The 16,823-nt window shown below is 58.7% G+C and overlaps 1 protein-coding gene across 1 annotated transcript in view; it reads right to left on the reverse strand.

Annotated features, from left to right (window-relative positions):
• NUP210 (nucleoporin 210) overlaps positions 1-16,823 on the reverse strand; it is a 108,599-nt gene that overhangs the window by 39,387 nt on the left and 52,389 nt on the right. Inside the window, exons 16-21 of the mRNA XM_046682915.1 lie at positions 11,062-11,283; positions 9,235-9,408; positions 3,624-3,816; positions 3,005-3,111; positions 1,085-1,189; positions 895-996 (exon numbers count right to left, since the gene is read on the reverse strand). Coding sequence (XP_046538871.1) covers positions 895-996; positions 1,085-1,189; positions 3,005-3,111; positions 3,624-3,816; positions 9,235-9,408; positions 11,062-11,283 — 903 coding nt within the window. The remainder of the gene's footprint in view (positions 1-894; positions 997-1,084; positions 1,190-3,004; positions 3,112-3,623; positions 3,817-9,234; positions 9,409-11,061; positions 11,284-16,823) is intronic.

The raw sequence follows: 16,823 nt of genomic DNA on the forward strand, positions 1-16,823 counted from the left end.
TTTGGGCTGTTACAATTGTAACGCTCCTCAAACACCTGGCAACCAGGCTTTCAACAAAGGGGGAGCGGGTCCAGAGCAACAGCATGGCCGCAGCTTCACGACACCACTCCGTGCGCTGCTGCATCTCTGTCCTTGGCTGCCGGTGCTGACGACTCAGGGCAGGGGCGGGACTCAGTCAGCAGGAAATGTCCCTTTAAAGGAAGCTCCCTGTCTTGATTGCTTAACTACTCGCTGTGCAGATAAGCAGACACTCGGAATACCCGTGTTTGTTTTTACTCTTCGTACTCTTTGCTATAACTAAGGGGCTATTTTTAAAAAACAGAAAGATTTAAACCTAAATGCTCTGCAACGAAAGAATGGGTAATTACAAATGACTGAATAAAAATAATCAGCCAGCCTACATAGCAACGTGGGGAAAAGAAACTTAGGATAAAATCATTGAAAAAGTGGAATGCTAAAGTCTTGCCCACATGGGCACAGCTAAGTCCATACCCACACGGGCACGGTTAAGGCCACATCCACACGGGCATGGCTAAGTCCATATTTGCTAGAATAGGGAAAGGGTCAAGAAAGGACGGGGAAAATAGAAGGAGCTGGCACATCTTATAAAAGGATGGTCTTCATGGTTGCTACAGCGGTGCTTATGTAGTAATGTTTTAATCTTAATTAAAAGATTGATTGAAAGGCAACCACGAGCTAACTAACAGTGTGGGTAGTTTGTGGAGATGGAATAAAAATCACAAAGCCAGCACGCAAACAACTAAAGTTCACAAGCAATGAATCAGAGAGTCTAAAGACCTGCACCTGACACGATTAAGTCCAGCTTTTTGAACCATGAACCCCATGGCCGCCAGGTTCAGGCACGAGGGGGGCAGGGGCGGGGCCAGCACTCACCGTGGCGATGCCCCTGGCCTCCTGGTAGGCCACCTGGACGATGTCTGCAGTGCTGGTGTTGAGGAAGAAGTAGCCGGAGCCTTCTCTGATGTACAGCTCGGCCTGCGAGAGGGGGTCAGGCTGGGCGTCGGGCGAGGGCCCTGACCCCGGGGGCACGCCGGGCAGCGCAGTGCGGGGGAAGCGGCTGTACCTGCACATCGGGGTGGTTGTAGATGGTCACCTCTTCGGGACTCACCCTCACGTCCTCCACCAGGATGAGCTCTAGGGAGGCTGACACAGGCACGAGAGGGTCGTGCTGCAAGGGCAAGGCCAGTGCTGTCAGGTCCAGGAGGCACGGGGCCAACCCCAGGCCAGCCCACGGGCCTCCCCCTGGGAACAGCAGGATGCAGGCCCCAAGGGGCTCACCACATTGGGGACACAGCCCCAGTGAAACCCCCGGGCTTCAAGCCCAGCTGGGAGGCCACATCCCTTTGCAGCATCTGTAATCCTGCCCGAGTGAGAGCTCCCCCGCCTGCCAGGGCCCACATGCTGGGCGATTCACACACATCCCGGGAACGTGGGGGGCACACAGCCGACGAGCTGCGGTGCTGTGCGCAGGGACGGGGCGTGGCAAACAGCGAGGCCCTGACCAGCCTGGTGCGGGGGGCCTCGGGGGTGGTGTCAGGGGGGGCTGACAGGAGAATGCACATGGCCCTCACTCCTTGCACAGACTTTTGAGTATGCTTCCTGCCAGTGTCACTGGAGGGAGATGGCTGGACCAGCCCGGGCTCTGACTCACCCATAGTTTCACATATCCTACTCTGTGCGAGCAGGCCCTGGGGACAGCAGCTGCCCTTGGGGAGATGATGCAAATTTAACCTAATGAAGCCTTAGAAAGATAATGTGATTGCCTGAGAGAAGGCATCAGAGCCAGGCGGTGTGCAGGTTATGAGGGTGGATAGCTCTCGGGAGGCCCCGCGGTGAGCAGAGACCCAAGCAGTGAAGCATCAAGGCAGAGAGCAGGTGCAGCGGGCGCAGCGGCCCTGCCAGGAGCTGCTAGGCATTTGCGTCCCAGGGAGGAGGCTGGTGCGGCCCCCACAGCCAAGGGGTCTGTGGTGAGACAACTGAGGGCCCAGGGGGACAGGGACAGGGACACGGACAGGCTGCAGGCCAGCCTCCTCAATGCTGCTCCCATGGGGGTCATGACCTCTTCCACAGCTTCCCCCACTCCCCACTACCCAGGAGACAGTTCGAGCTCCTCCTCCTGCCACTTAGGGTGCCCTGGAATGTGGCCCCACCTGCCTTCTCCAGCCGGTATCTGCTGCCTCCACCACCCAAAACATAAGTTGAATGTCCCGCAACGAGGGGGTGTGTGTTGTCCAGGCAGAACCATTCTTGGGGAACCCTCCCCACTGCCAGCTCAGGTGCACCCATCTGCCACCCACCGCCTCCACCTGGGGCCCCTGGGAGATGCTGCTGGGGACGCGTGGTCCAGCAGGCGGTGGTCCATGCGCACGGACAACAGTGTGCATGTGGGGGTAAGTCATGGCTCCCTGTGCCATGACAGCAGGGAGCACGAGGGGCTCTAGACCTGGGGAGAGGCCACTGCTCTGCACCCAGGTTCAGGGAACGCTCCACAGAGGGGCCAACACTGTCACTTGAATCAGAAGGACAGGGGACCACGGGGGGAAGTGGTGGGGCCGGCATTCCAGGCACTGGGAACTGCTGGTTCAAAGGCCTGGTGGCCTGAACCACCTGGGCACGCCCAGTGGGGTCTGTCAGTCAGGGCTGCGAGGAGAGGAAGCTGGACAGGCAAGCCCTGGTTGACAATGAAGGAGGCTTCAGTTTGAAGGTCCGAGGGCTCCCAAAGGCGTGTGCCGGCGCCGAGAGGTGGCGGGCCCCCCTGCCTTTTCACTGGATCTCCCACCATCGGCTGAGTGCAGGCTGTGTGGGTGGGGAGTCTGGCGGCAGGGAGGCCAACATGGAGCCCGCCCATTCAGGTGGGCCCACCATGCCCAGCTCAGGGAGCCGGGTAATGAGCTGAGGGGTGCGGCCAGTAGGGGTAAGGACCCGGGGACCTGGGCAGAGGGCGGGCAGCAGGTGTCCCCGCTGCAGTGGGCCCTGGAGGTACCGGCTGCTTCACTCCCGCTGCGCTGAGGTGGGACTGCTGGTAGCCAGTCGCCGTGGCGGAGACAGCCGTGGTTCCCGACGCCTCGTGAACTGAAATGGCCTGCAAACCTGAGCACAGGAAGAGACACCGATTTTGGATTTCAGTCCCACTGCTGCCTGTGAAGCCCCTCCCTCTGATTCAGTTTTAAATCTCCCAGTCCTACAAACAGATAACCGAGTTTGTTTAAACTGTAGGCACTCTAAGAGCCTCATGGCCCTGAGCAGGCTCCGACGAGCAGCTCAGAGGAGCTGGAGGACAGGGACTCTACTCTTGGCTGTTGAGGGGCGTGAGACAGCAGCGTGGCTCCGAGCGGCCAGGTCTGACCTCTGTGCATCCGGGAACTGAGACGTACCTGTGATGGGCCCCGAGCCTCTTTCCCCATCTCCGAAACAGAGACAGCAGTTCCCACCTCCCAGACGGTCCGGGCAGGACTAAAGGAGCGTGGTGAGCTCATGAGACTCCCTGTTGTATCTTGGATAAAGAGGGGTCCCAGGCAGGAGCCCCCAGCTCCCCACACCCCTCCTGTCATCTGGGCTGTCACTGTTCCCCGTTGTCCCACCTGGGGCCGGCGGGGCCTCACCATGCAACTTCTTCTGGCCGCTCCCGTCGTCCCGGGACACGAACTGCATGGGCAGGTCCAGCTCAATGCTGGCTAGCAACGGCCTGGTGGACTCCCACTGGACGCTCAGAGAGCTGAAGTTGTCAAACGTTCGGCCCTGCTGGTCATAGGCAGCCAGGTCCAGCAGAGGGTTGCGGTGGCTGGAGACCGGCACCTGCAAGAAGCCGAAGTAAGATGCCATGGCCGTGCTCAGGACAGGACACAGCCACTCCTGACCACAGGCTGCACCCCAAACCCGGCCGGCAGTCTTCTGGGCTCACGGGGGTCCTGGTGAGGGAGTGGGGGTGAGTGACTAACGGATCCTCACAACAGGTGCCCCATGGCCCTGTCCCACCTGGCTACGTACTCCAGCCTGCGGCCCTTGATGGGGACAAGTATGCAATGTGCAAAATGGTGCTTTTGAAGGAGAAAAAAACAGCAAGAGAGAAAGCTTCCTGTGCGTTCCCCTGCATGGGTCTATGAGCAGTCAGCACAACGAGCAGTTTGCCTTGGCGATGTCTGGAGGCATTTCTGGTTGTCACAACTGCCGGGGGAGCAATTGGCATCTGGTGGGTAGAAGTCAGGGTACACTGAGCACCCCACAATGCATGGAGGGACCCAGGAGAAGGCAGGGTTGAGCCCCAAACATCAATAGTGCAGAGGCTGGGAGACCCTGTCCCAGAGCCCCCACCCCAGCCGGCGCTGTCCTTCCCCCACGTCCTGCCTGCCCCACAGTTGCAGCCCTCCAGGATGTCCCCTCGAGTGGTTTAACAGGAATGCCAATTACAACCCCCAGATGTCCCAGAGCCCCTTGGTTTGCAAAGCTGCTTTCAGAGCCGAGTTCTCACCTAATCCTTAAACACCCAGCGATGTGGGAGCTGTCACCACATATTAGCGGGGAGGAAGCAGAGTCCCAGGGAAGGGAAGGAGCGAATCAAAGCCGACTGGGCGGCAGCCGCGTGGCGCCCCCACTGTCAGGATTCCGTTCCAAACCCCGAATTCCTGCTTCTCTTCCATTACCTCGCGCTCCCTGAGCAACCGCGCCCTCAGAACTGTGTGACCTGGGCCTCACTCCTCCCAGATGCTGGTTCATCCCCTCCCTCCCTGCTTGAATGGCCTGGGGCAGGTGGGGTGGGCAGCAAAGCAGGGACCCTGAACGCAAAGACATCCAGGTCCCACAGCCTGGACTCGACCCAGCGCTGCCTCTTCCCACCCAGGAGAGCTGCTGAGTTCCCGGAGCCTCAGTTTCTCCATCTGTGAAGTGGGAATCGACAGAACCCCCCCTTCCAGGACTGTTTTATATAAAGGAAGAACCTGGCTCATTGCATCTATGCACAAGCAGGAAATGGCTGTCATTAGGAACAGTCACAGATGCGCCCAGTTCTCCATCAGCCACGGGTCCAGAAAGAAGGACAATACTGCCCCTGAGGTTAGGAGTGACCATGTCACTTGCTTTGGCCAGCGAAATGTGACAACTGACTTGAGACAATCCTAAAGGAAGCTTTAACAGTCAGAACATGACCTGCCATGCTCGCCCTTCTCCCCACGGTGGCACCTGGCCACGTTCCACTGGGCAGCTGCTCCACCACCTAAGCCTTGGAAGGAAGATAAGAATGACGTGGAGCAGGGACCCAGCCCACCCTCGACGCAGGGCAGCGTGAGCAAGAAGTGAAGCCATGCTGCACGAGGGCGCCAGGCCTTGGGGAGTTTTTTACTGCAGCCCAGCCTCGCCTGTCCCGACGGACGCAGTCCCCCGACTCCCTGCCGCCACCAGGAGGGCTCCTCCCCAGGCCCGTCCAGTTCTCTCGCCTCCAGCGAATGCTGGACCAAAGCCCACTGCAAACGCTAAGCGCCGGGCAGCACAATCACCCGGAGACGCACGGGGTTTTATCGTTATTCTGACGTGAGCTGGGAGCTGTAACTTTAGGCAGTGACAGCAACGGGCGTATTCTGGACGCCCCACTCGTTCCCCCAGATGCAACCCCTGGTGGAAGACCAACGCTCTGCCCTTCCTCCCGCTCTTCCAGGGAAGGACATTAACGCTGTGCGTCGAGCAAGCTCGCAAGCTGACTGGATCCTTCCCATGGCCATCTGAGGCAACAACATTATCCCCAACTTAGAAATGGGGAAGCTAGGCTCAGAGACTTTAAGTAACTTGCCCATGGTCACACAGATTTAGGGGTGGAACTCTGCCAGTCTGATTTAAAGCCTGCAGGCCTCCGCTGACACTGTGCAGCCTCTCCCTGGCACACGAGTCAGGTGGAGCTCAAGCTCTGGCTGATCAATCTCCTGGCACAACTGGTGCTCAGCCATAGCGAGCTGGACATCAGATGGCCTGCCTGGGGACCAGGGTCAGGCTGGAATGTGGTTCTACTTTGTCACTCCAACCAGTCAGCTCCACTCTGGTGTCTGGCCTTGCTAATAATTTACTCTGCAGACATGTCTTGGGCAGCCTCTGGCTTGGGTGAGGTATAAAATTAAATTGGTCCTGCCCCCAGGGTACCGGCAGGGATGTCTCCCTTAAGGTCCCCTGGTGAGACCCTAAATCGCAGGGGCCAAGACTGACCGGCTCGGGCTCTGGAACCCCAGGACTGACGATCACATGGCAATTCTGTGTTCCAGGTCCACTATTTCCTGGTGAGCGAGACCTACGACACACGCAAGGCAACTCAGAGCCATGCTCTGCCGCCCAACGGTCCTCTCTCAGTCCAGATCTGCCCTGGGCTGATGCAGAGGTCACAGCTAACAGACGGCCAGACTGGGAGTCCAAGGACAGGGAAGATGTACATTGATCTGATTGTTTTTTTTCTCTGAAAACGAGAAGGTTTGGCCAGCCTGGGGTTGAACGGGCTGGAGCCGAATCTGAAGGGGCAGCCGTTCTCCAGGTCTGCACACCACCACCCCTCCCTGCCCCCTTTCTTCAGTAGCACCTCCCTTGGCTTCTCCAGGCATTTGAGCCTACCAGAGTCAAGGGCAGGGGGCAGGGGCACCAGCCCGGTGTGTTCATTCACACGCTCACTCGTCCATCACACTGACTGAGCTCCTAGCTCGAGCCACTCTGTCCTAGAGACTCACAAAGGAGAGAATAAACAGGTACATTCTAGGGTGTTGGGTGATGTTAACTGCTTGGGGTTGGGGGGTGGGGACCCGGAACACAGAATGTTGATGGGGGTGAAGCTTTAGCTGAGGTCTGAAGGCTGGGGGAGGCCCCACATCTGAAGAAGGAAATGAACGGGGCAAAGGAGGGAGGCAGAGGGCTGTGGGGGGAATTCAAGCCAGAGGTGACAGCATGTCCAAGGTCCAGGCAGGCGGTGTGGGGTGTGCTCGTGGAGACACGGCGTCCAGCACGGAGGGAGCGGGTGGAAGGGACGGAGAGCAGGCAACACGGGGCCCTGCAGGTCAGGGGGCTCACGCTTTTCCTCCGGGGCAACGGGAACCTCTGGCGGGGCGCTAAGCAGAGAGTATCATAAAAGGCCTAACAGATACCAGTCTGAACACCTCATGTCCACATGTATCCTCTGCAACTATAGGAGGCCACTGTCACCCCACTGTCACTCTAGGAAGCCACTGTCACCCCAGTGTTACTCTAGCAGGCCACTGTCACCCCTCTGTCAGTCACTCAAAGTAGGCCAGCTGCACAGCAAGCAGGACTCGGACCCGTCAGTCCCTAACCCGGGGCCCACGGACGTGAATGGCTCTCCGGCCCCCGGCCTCACACACGGTAGACTGAGCAGGCCGGGTTTTCCAGACTCCAGACTTAGTACGATTTTATTCCTTCTCGAGGGATAATTTGCTAAATACATAAAAGTGATTTAAAATGTAAAACTTTCAGGATGTTCATCTCAATGGTCCCAAGTCAAGGGAAAAAGCCTTTTGCTCTGGGCTCCCAGCTGCGGGTGCCTGTCAGGAGGGAGCACAGGTGGAGGCTCCCGGCCCGGTCCCTGTGGGGTAGGAGGCTGACAGCCGTGGAGGCCCCAGCCTGATGGGACCAGCGTGGGGGCCGTGGAGGGACCATGCGCCGTCTCAGAGCTGAGAGCCCAGCAAGGCCAGAGAGAAGGCAGCGCCCCGCGACCGCCATGGCAGCAGGAGGACCAGCGGAACGAAACCCGCAGGGGATGTGGAGGAGGCAGGCAGTCACGTGCTGGACTGCGGAATGTTCTGGGGTCCCCTAAAGCCTCAAAGAGAGTCATTTCACCAAACACAAAGTCCTTCCTGCCCCCCTCCGCCGTGGGAGCCAGCTCCCAAACCTCCCTGCCAGGCTGGGGAGGGGCACTCACGGAGCGGCCCGGGGGTACTGTGGAGAGGAAAGAGGCTCCACCCCAGAGACGCTCAGAGAGGCAAGGCCCTCGGGGCCACCAGGATGGAGTGCAGCTGGACACGCCTGGGGGCTGACCGCAGGGCTGGGGCTGGGAGAAGAGAAGCAGCCACAGGGGCCGAGGAGGCATGAACTTGGAGCTGGGCAGACGGAGCTTCTGCCTTTGGGACGCTGCCCACCTCCGAGCCCCATGGCAAACCTGTGAATGGGTGCAGTGACCCTGGCCTTGCAGATGGTCCCTGTGACAGGGGAACGAGGCACACAGTTCCCCGCACACAAGTGTTCTGACCACTGGGTGGGCAGCAGGGACACAGGGATGCAGGGACCCGGTCTTGCCTCAGGGCCTTTGCACTTGCTGTTCTTCCTCCCCAGGGTACCCTTGCCTCAGTTCTTCTCAGCCAGCATCTCCTGACCACAGGGGCCTGAAGTGGAACGTGCCCTCCTCACAGAGGCCCTTCTGGGCCCTATCTGAAGTGGCCTCCACCGGTAGGGCCTCCACCCTATTTCACTTCCTCCATGGTGCTCCCCACCCTGTCTATTTGCGGGCCTCCTGGTCTCCTGTCACCTCACCATCTGTTCTGAGTACTCTATTCCAGAACCCAGCACTGTGCCTGGCACAGAGGAGGTGCTCAACAATCTGTGGTGGAGAAAAGTTCTCAGCTCTGCTCTGAGAGGGGCTGGGGCTGGGCCGGCCGGAAGGGTGCTCATCACCCTGACCCAAACAGGAGGCTTCCAATCCTCCACGATCAGTCATCTGGGCTCCAAGTGTCCTATGGGCGGAGGGTTGGACGGGCCACCAGCCCAGGGACCAGACCTGTGGGTTTCACCTACATCCCGCTGTCAGAGAAACCCCAAGCGACATTTTTCCCTCCCCACAGTGACGTTGGAAACACAGCCCCCACCCCACAGCGCGGAGCACGCTGCCGCTGGTGCCTCTCCTCTGCGGCCCTGCTCCGACCACGCGCTGTCTGCAAACAACAAGCCCCCATCGCGACACCCTCCGCCCAGGAGGAAATGAGGGGACTGTTACAGACTGCCAAGAGCACGCCGAGACAGGCAGCCGAGCCGGGGGGCTGGCGGGGCTCTGCTTCCACCAGCACCGCCAGCAGCTGCAACCCTGGTGAGTCTCCTCACCTCTCCAGGTCTCAGGTCCCCAGACGTCAAACTCAGAGGGAAGCACCCAGCATGCAAGGCCGGCTGATCGCACACATCAGGGTGCAGCAGCGAGCTGCCGCCAGCCCCATGCTCCGTCGCCCTCCCCCAGAGCCGCCCACTCACCACCTGCTTGTTCTGCTGCAGCAGTGGGCATGACAGGTCCAGCTGGGGGCTGGCGTAGACGGGCATGAGCGTGAGCCTGGAGGGCGGGGCGCAGACGAACTTCACCACGGCAGGCTCCAGCGCCGGGAAGGGGTTGGTGACGCTGGGCTTGTTCCCCACCGAGAGGGCGATGACCTGGAGGAGCCGAAGGAACAGTCAGACCCCCCGAGTTTGAGGCCCTGCTCCAGCCGGCTCCCTCGGACTCAGTTTGCTCTTCTGTAGAAGGAGAATGTGACCCCTGCATCACGAGGGGTCACAGAGGCCCTGTGACACACGCATGGCAGAGGGCTCCCTCAGCATCAGCCAGAACCTGTGCCTGCTCCTTGGCCCAGGGCAGGCCGTGTGGCTTCCCGGGACCCTGCGACAACCCCATGGCTGCAGCAGCAAATTCACCAGCCTCCGGTTCTTACGTGAGGAATTCACACGGACTTGAAAACATTCCTCACCATGAGGCGCAGGTGTGGGAGAGTGTGTGCTGCTGGGCTGAGACCCCCGGAGATGGGCCAGGAAGGGGACCAGGGAGGGTGAGGCCCGCGCGGCGGGCTCTCTGCAAGCTCAAGTGCAAGAGACAGGAGGGAGATTTTCAGTTGTTTGTAGAGCTGGGACCTCAGAAAGCAAGTCCAGCCCCTTGCTGGACAAGCACCACGGCTCCTGGCCCGTCCTGAGGGAGGACCCCAGCCCCTCAACGATGCCCACTTTCTGTCAGACGGGAGGGTCTGGTCCAGCAGCCCCTAACCCTTCCTGACCATGAAGCAGCTTCCTTGCTGCCCTGCGGACTCTCTGCCTCCACCTGACACTGGGGACCTGAGACACAGAGCACCGGGTGGGACGCACCCTGGAGGCGAGCCTGCTCGGGGTCCAGCTCCTCCAGCCCACTGGGGACACAGATGACTGAATCAAGCCAGGGACAAGAAATGTTTCTAACTTAATTCCTAAGTTTATTCTAATCATGGCATACTGGCTATTATGTGTTTTTCCTGTTTTTTTCAAAAAACAAAGCCAGTGGGCCCTTCACTGTGCATCTTTCCTGCTCACGTCAAGACAGTCTCGGGGTGGCCGGCTGCCGAGGGCGCCCTGGGCAGTGTGCGTGTGTGTTTCAACATCAGCCGACACTTTTTGCGTTATTACATAAGCAGGGAGATTCTTCGCCTCCCCAAACCCACAGCGTCCTCCTGTCTTTCCTGATTCTTGCCATCCTCCCACCGTGCTTTCGGCTCCCAGCTCCGGGGCACCCGAGGGCAAGGGCTATGTCCTTGCCAGAGGTGAAATGAGCGCACAGCCCGCCTCGGGAGAGCCGCACGGGGACCCTATGGCCCGCCTCGCACTGTGCAGGACCCCAGCCCCACGGGAAGCCAGGTCACAGACATGTTTTGTTCGGTCCACTCAGTCTCCTCATTTCTTGGTTTTCAGCATCAAAAAAACCAAAAATCAAGAGACTTCACAGAAAAAACTACTGGGATTCCCAGCTTATCCTGAAACAACAAAAACATTTGCCAAACCTGGGCCTGTGGTGTCACTCACTTAGGATACTCGCCTGACCGTGGAGCCATCTGACTTTGTGACCCCTGATCCCGTCCCACCCCGGATCTGGCAGTGGGCAGTGCCGAAGCCTGGAGAGAGAAGCGGTCACCCCGGAATGGAAAGGGAGCCAGGACCGGCGAGCTCTATTGAAGCCAGTGTGCATGGGGGGTTCCAAATGCCGCCCTGTCAACCTGCCTGTACTCACTCAGTCACTCCACCTCACCGAGCTCCAGTCTGCCTGTCTGTGAGAGGGGTACACCCTCTTACCTGCTCCCCCAAGGCCTGGCAGGTCACCAGGATCCAGTGTTGCTGGTAATTCCGGGAGGCAGGGGGCCCGAAGAGAGCCAGGCTGATGCTGTCCATGTCCTCGGAGGTGACGTTCCGGAAGAACTTGGAAGGCTCGAGGACCCAGGGTCTCGGACCTCCTTCGAAAAGCATCTCCTTTGAGGAGCCCAGGGTAACCAAGGCAACAGAGGAGGGGTCCACAGCCTGCGGAAGAAAAAAGAGCCAGTGTTCCTCCAGCAGGCCTGTGCCAGGGCCTCGCCCATCCGGGGATCAGCCCCCGAGGTCAGGGAAGCCCCGCTCCTCTTTGGAACTCAGTCTGCCCACCTGCAACACCCCAGAGCCGTCGTCAAGACCCACAGGTGTGAGGGCACTGTGGGAGGAATCCTGCCCCTGCTCTCTGACACACTGCCAGGTGCGTGCGTGCGTGCGTGCGTGTGTAAACTGACCTGCCTCTCGTAAAACAATCTGGGAAGAGCCCTGAAAATACCCACAGTCCTTGAACCCGAGAACTCCCCAGCTGGGATGGCACCTAAGGGCAGAGCAGGGAGGAGCGGAACAAGCGCACGCACAGAGAGGCGTGCATCACACTGTCGCTTACTGCAGCATGCCACCGCCATGCCTGAAACCCTCCCGCAGCGCGTAGGCAAGCACGGTGCGGCCGGACACGGGGCCTGACGCGGGTCCCTGAGCAGGATTTACAAAGAGCTGGATACCAACCTGACCCCAGAGTTTGATCACAATCATGTTGTTTTAAAAAACATAAAACGATCCTAAAAAGAACTAGGCCAGGCGACGGAGGGCAGCAGACTGCGTGTCCTGACAGCTGTAACTACTGGACGTCTTGGCACTCTACTCCCCGGGCCACCCGCACTCTCTCCGCGGCATGTGTGGGCTCTGGGCAAGCCTTTCTGCTGGGGGTCCCAACCCCTAGAACGGGCCTGGAACACAGCAGGGGCTCGGGCATCACTTGTCTAAGGAAAGAGGGAATGTCCAGTCCTGAAAGTGCTGACAAACGGAGAATGAATTAAAGTCACCTTTTACGGAAAGCCCAGGGCACCCCTCATGCACACAGGCAGTACTTGGCTCTGCAAAAAAGGCCATCATTGCCCCAGCAGCGAGGCAGGGACACCACCTCCAGGGAGACGTGACTTGCTCCATACAAGGACACCTCCGTCCACAGACACAGTAGAGTGCAAAGGAGAAGGGGGTCCAGGGACCAGTGGTGGTGTAGTGGTTAAGTTTGCATGCTCTGCTTTTGCAGCCCAGGGTTTGTGGCCAGATCCCAGGTGTGGACCTACACACTGCTCAGCAGGCCATGTTGTGGTGGTGTCCCACACACAAAATAGAGGAATATTGCTCAGGGCCAATTTTCCTCACCAGAAAAAAAAGAAGAAAAAGAAGGGGATCCCTCTGAGGGGTCCTGCAGCCCTGCTCCTGGCTCCCTGCTGGGCCTGGCTGATCTCCCACTCTTGCAGGCCCCCTGAGGTTACCACCACATCCTGACTGGTCAACCTGCTGCCCTGTGAGGCCCTCCATAAGCCGCCAGATGCCCTTCCCAGAAAGGATGTAACCACGTCCCCTCACTAAACCATCCCACAGAGCCTGCGGCCCTCAGAAGAGTGGCTGGGCAGCATGCCCTAGGACCCGGCTCTCCCAACCCTGCCTCGTGAGTTCAGCTCTCCTGAGCGCCCCCTGCAGACCACAGCACGTCCTCCAGCGCCACACCCTCCAGTCCCGCCTCACAGAGGCTGCTCGGCTGCCCTGTCCGCCACCCCTTCCTCCAAGAAGCCCGCCTCCTCACTCAGCCGTGACACCCAACCTGCCACCCAGCCCGCCAGGGCAGCAACTCATGCTCTGGCGCCCGCTTCATGCAGCACATGCTTGGCACGCATGCAGACGCGCACACTGCAAGGACACGATTTGTTTCAGGCCTGTCTCCCCAGTCGGCCTGTGGCCGTTAGGAGCAGGGGGCTGTCTGTTCCCTTCTGCATCCGCAGCACGACCTCAAACAAACGAGAGATGAAACACCACACCAGAAAAACAGGAATGTTCAAAAGAGAACACAGAAGAAATCACAACCACACTGAGATATTCTCAGCCATCTGATTAGCAAAAATCCAAAGGTGTGAGCACACACTGCTAGTGAGTCTGCAGAGAAACATGCACTCTTTCTTAAATTAACTACTTTATTTACTTTTTATTGAGATATAACTGACATATAACATTGTATTAGTTTCAGGTGTACAAATAATGAATGAATATTTGTGTGTGTTGCTAACTGATCGCCACAGTAAGTCTGGTTAACATCCAGCAACACACATCGTTACAGATTTCTTTTCTTGTGACGAGAACTTTTAAGTTCTCTTAGCAACTTTCAAGTACACAGTCCAGCATTACTGAGAAATGTGTTCTCTTATATCCGCTGGTGACACCGAAAAATGGCGGACCCTCGATGGAGGGGAGCTTGGTAACAGCTATTAAAACTACATACTTCTCCATTGTCCAAGCACTGCTCCTTCGAGGAATGGACTCTGAAGATACCCCTCCACGAAAATATAGAATATAGGACAAAGCTGTGCACTGCAGTGTTATTTTTAAGAGCAAAAGCTTGGAAACAGCCCACGCTCCCATCAACAGGGGACTGCTTCAGTAAACTATGGTCTATCCATGCAATGGGCCACCAAAGATCGTTCCGTGCGGAGATGGAGAGCTCTCCAGGTTATTTTCTTTACTTTCCAAGCAAAGAGCAGGCACAGAACAGGACACAGAGCACACCACCTCTCAAGGAAGAGAGGGGCAGGCAGGGCATACGGACGTATCATCATTCTTGCTCATTTTTGTAAAATGTAACACTGAAAGGATAAACCAGAAACTAACCAAAATAGTTACTGACAAGGGATGGGGGGGAGAGAAGAGAGGGGAAAGGGATGGAAGTGAGACTTCTGAGTATACTTTTAACATAGGTCTAACTTTGGAACCATGTAAATAACTCACATATATAAAAAGTTAAATTAAATCAAAAAAGCAAACCCCGAAACTGAGAAGAAACGGAAACAGATCTAGTGGTCTGAGAGAGGGACCGTTCCAGTGCTGTAGGGTCCAAGCCTGAGTCAGTCCTGTCCTCAGACTAAATGACCCCTCAACCTCTCACAAGTCCCAGGGTCTTTCAGAGCAAGAGTTGCAGAGAGCTGCACGCTGACTGCTGGTGGCAGCTGCTGGGGTGGGCTCTGCGGAGCAGCCCTCAGCAGTAAAGGGCGCCAGGATTGATCAGCAGGGTCCGCTGTGGGCACCGTGAGAGTGCACGCAGGGGCTGTGCCTGTATCCAAATCCACAGGGCAGGGCCCGCGTCTGACTCAAAGCGGCAGGGCGTCAGGCACATGGCAGTCACTGTGACCACGCGTCAGGTGACCCCTTGACAGGTCAACGCCCAGAATGCAGAGCACCTGACAGTTCCTTCCGGGTCCTGCTTTCCTAAGCCCTGCTTGCCCGGAATCCTGAAGCCGTGAGCACTCATGCCGCTCAGGGCAAAGCGCCCAGGCTCAGCCCCCTCTGCAGGAGAGGCCGGGACGTCCCGCCGGGAGGGCGTGAGCCTGGCTGAGCCGAGGCATCCCCGCGCCCAGCCAGTGCCGGCCTCCCGCTCCTTCCATTTGGCCCAGCACGTGTGAGTCCCACTGCAGTATGCCAGCCTGTCAGGGGCACTGAGCTCTACCCTGACCCACTCGCCAGGGCCTCTGATCTTCCCTCGGCTCCCTCCATGCCCATGGAGGCTAGATCCTAATCCCCCAACTGCCAACAGCCTGAAGTCCTTGCAGGTCCAGACAGAGCCACTCAGCTGTCACCGCAGTCCTGGACCTGGAGCAGAGCCCCAGCCAGTGCCCCCTCAATCCGGAGACAGACTCTCACCTGAGTGATAGCTTTGAGGTGCACTCATCCTCAAGAATGGTAGGGGCCCAGGTGATGAGCCTCCAAGGCCTTGGGCTCAGGCTCTCTTGGCTGGAGAGAAAGGGCATCACTTCTCAAATGAGAATTCTTTTTGACTATTTTTTTTTTCAGTGTGAACACTTTCCTGAATTTTCTCTTGGTCAACTCTCCAGGCATCCCTCCCTGCTCCACGCACACAGGTGTGCACACACACGATCCCACGTGCACAGGTGTGTGCACAAGCACGATCCTATGTGCACAGGTGTCCACATGCACAATCCCACGTGCACACACACACACACACACACACACACGATCCCATGTGCACAGGTGTGTGCACACACACAATCCCAAGGGGCCCGGTGCCCCCGCTGACACCACCTGACTGCCCTGCCTCATGGCCGGGTTTGGAAACCGTCGAAGGGGCCCTGTTCCTGCACCTGACTGCTGCACACACTCCAGGCCCACCCCCCGCTCTTCCTGCCTGGACCGCCCTTCCTCAAGGCGGCTGCTGCGCGTCCCCCAGGCATCTGCTCGATGTCACCTCCTTGAGGGGCCTCCTCTGACCCCTGCCTGAGGCAGAACCCCCACTCCTGCAGCCTCCTCTCCCGGCTCCCCTGCCCTCTGGGCCGTTCTCCACACGCCGTCCCACAACGAGAGCGAGCCGCCGCTTGCCAGCCGTGTGACCTCATCAGGTCAGCCCCTGCAGGGCTCAGAGTCCACAGCCTGTAAAGCGGATGTAACAGGAACCCCTGCCTCATGGGTCACTGTGGAGAATCGAGGGGGCGCGATGGGGCCTGAGCAGGGTCCAGCACAGGCTCACGAATGGCCCTGGCTATGGTCAACGTCACTATCACTACCTGCCACCCTGATTACAGATGGGAAGCATGAGACCCGGCAGAGCACAGTGACTTGTCCATACCTACCCAGCGGCTGGCCCAGCTCTGTGCTGACTGCCAGCACCCTGCTCTCACCCATTCCCAATGCCACAACACAAACCCCGCCACGGGCATAGCGGGCCCCCGTGAACCTGGCCAGGACTCCTTCACCGCCAGCCCCAAGGGAAAGACTGTCGGAAGGCACCGCATGCCCCCTATTAACAGCGGAGAACTGAACTGCCACCTTCACGTCAGCTCCTCCCATTCGGGCATCAAAGCGTCACCGAGTCCTGTGCCAGGGCGGTCGGGTGACAATCAGTGCCGCTAGCAGAGGATGCTCCTAAGTCGCAGAGGCTCCTCAGTGGGTGTCAGCGAGCAGACATTCGAACAGACAATGCCCGAGAGGAGAGGGCCATGCGCCTCGGGTGACCCCGTCTCCTCTCCGGGCCTCAGTTTCCTGGTTTGCAAAACAGGAGGGGGCTCTGGTTCTCAGGAGGCCTTGGCGCTGGCAGCCTACCTTCTGGGAGATGGAACCCACGCACCTCTGCACGGGGACGCTCTAGAGTTAAGAGACAGAGGCGAGGGGCGGGCGGGCGGAGGGTGAGGCCCCACTGCACCGGGCTGGCCCCGGGGCTCCAGGGTCGACGATACAGCCTCTGCTGACACGGCCAGAATGAGGGAACCAGGTGGGTCCTCCGACCCAGGTAGGGGCTCCCAGAGAGGAGGTGGGGCAAGGTGGTCAAACTCCCGCAGCAGAAAGAGGCTAGAGAGCAACTGGGGTGTCGACTGTGGAGTGGAGTTAGGTAGCAGGCAAGCCGGACCCCCAGGGTCCACGCAGACAGAGGAGATGACATGTAGGTTGGGGGCAGGGCCGGGCAGCGGCCACGGACTTGCAGAAGCCCCTCTTCTACAGAATGGGGGGACCCTCTCGGGGGCAGCACCCAC

Source organism: Equus quagga, chromosome 1 (assembly GCF_021613505.1).
Source record: "Equus quagga isolate Etosha38 chromosome 1, UCLA_HA_Equagga_1.0, whole genome shotgun sequence".
Lineage (NCBI taxonomy): Eukaryota > Metazoa > Chordata > Mammalia > Perissodactyla > Equidae > Equus > Equus quagga.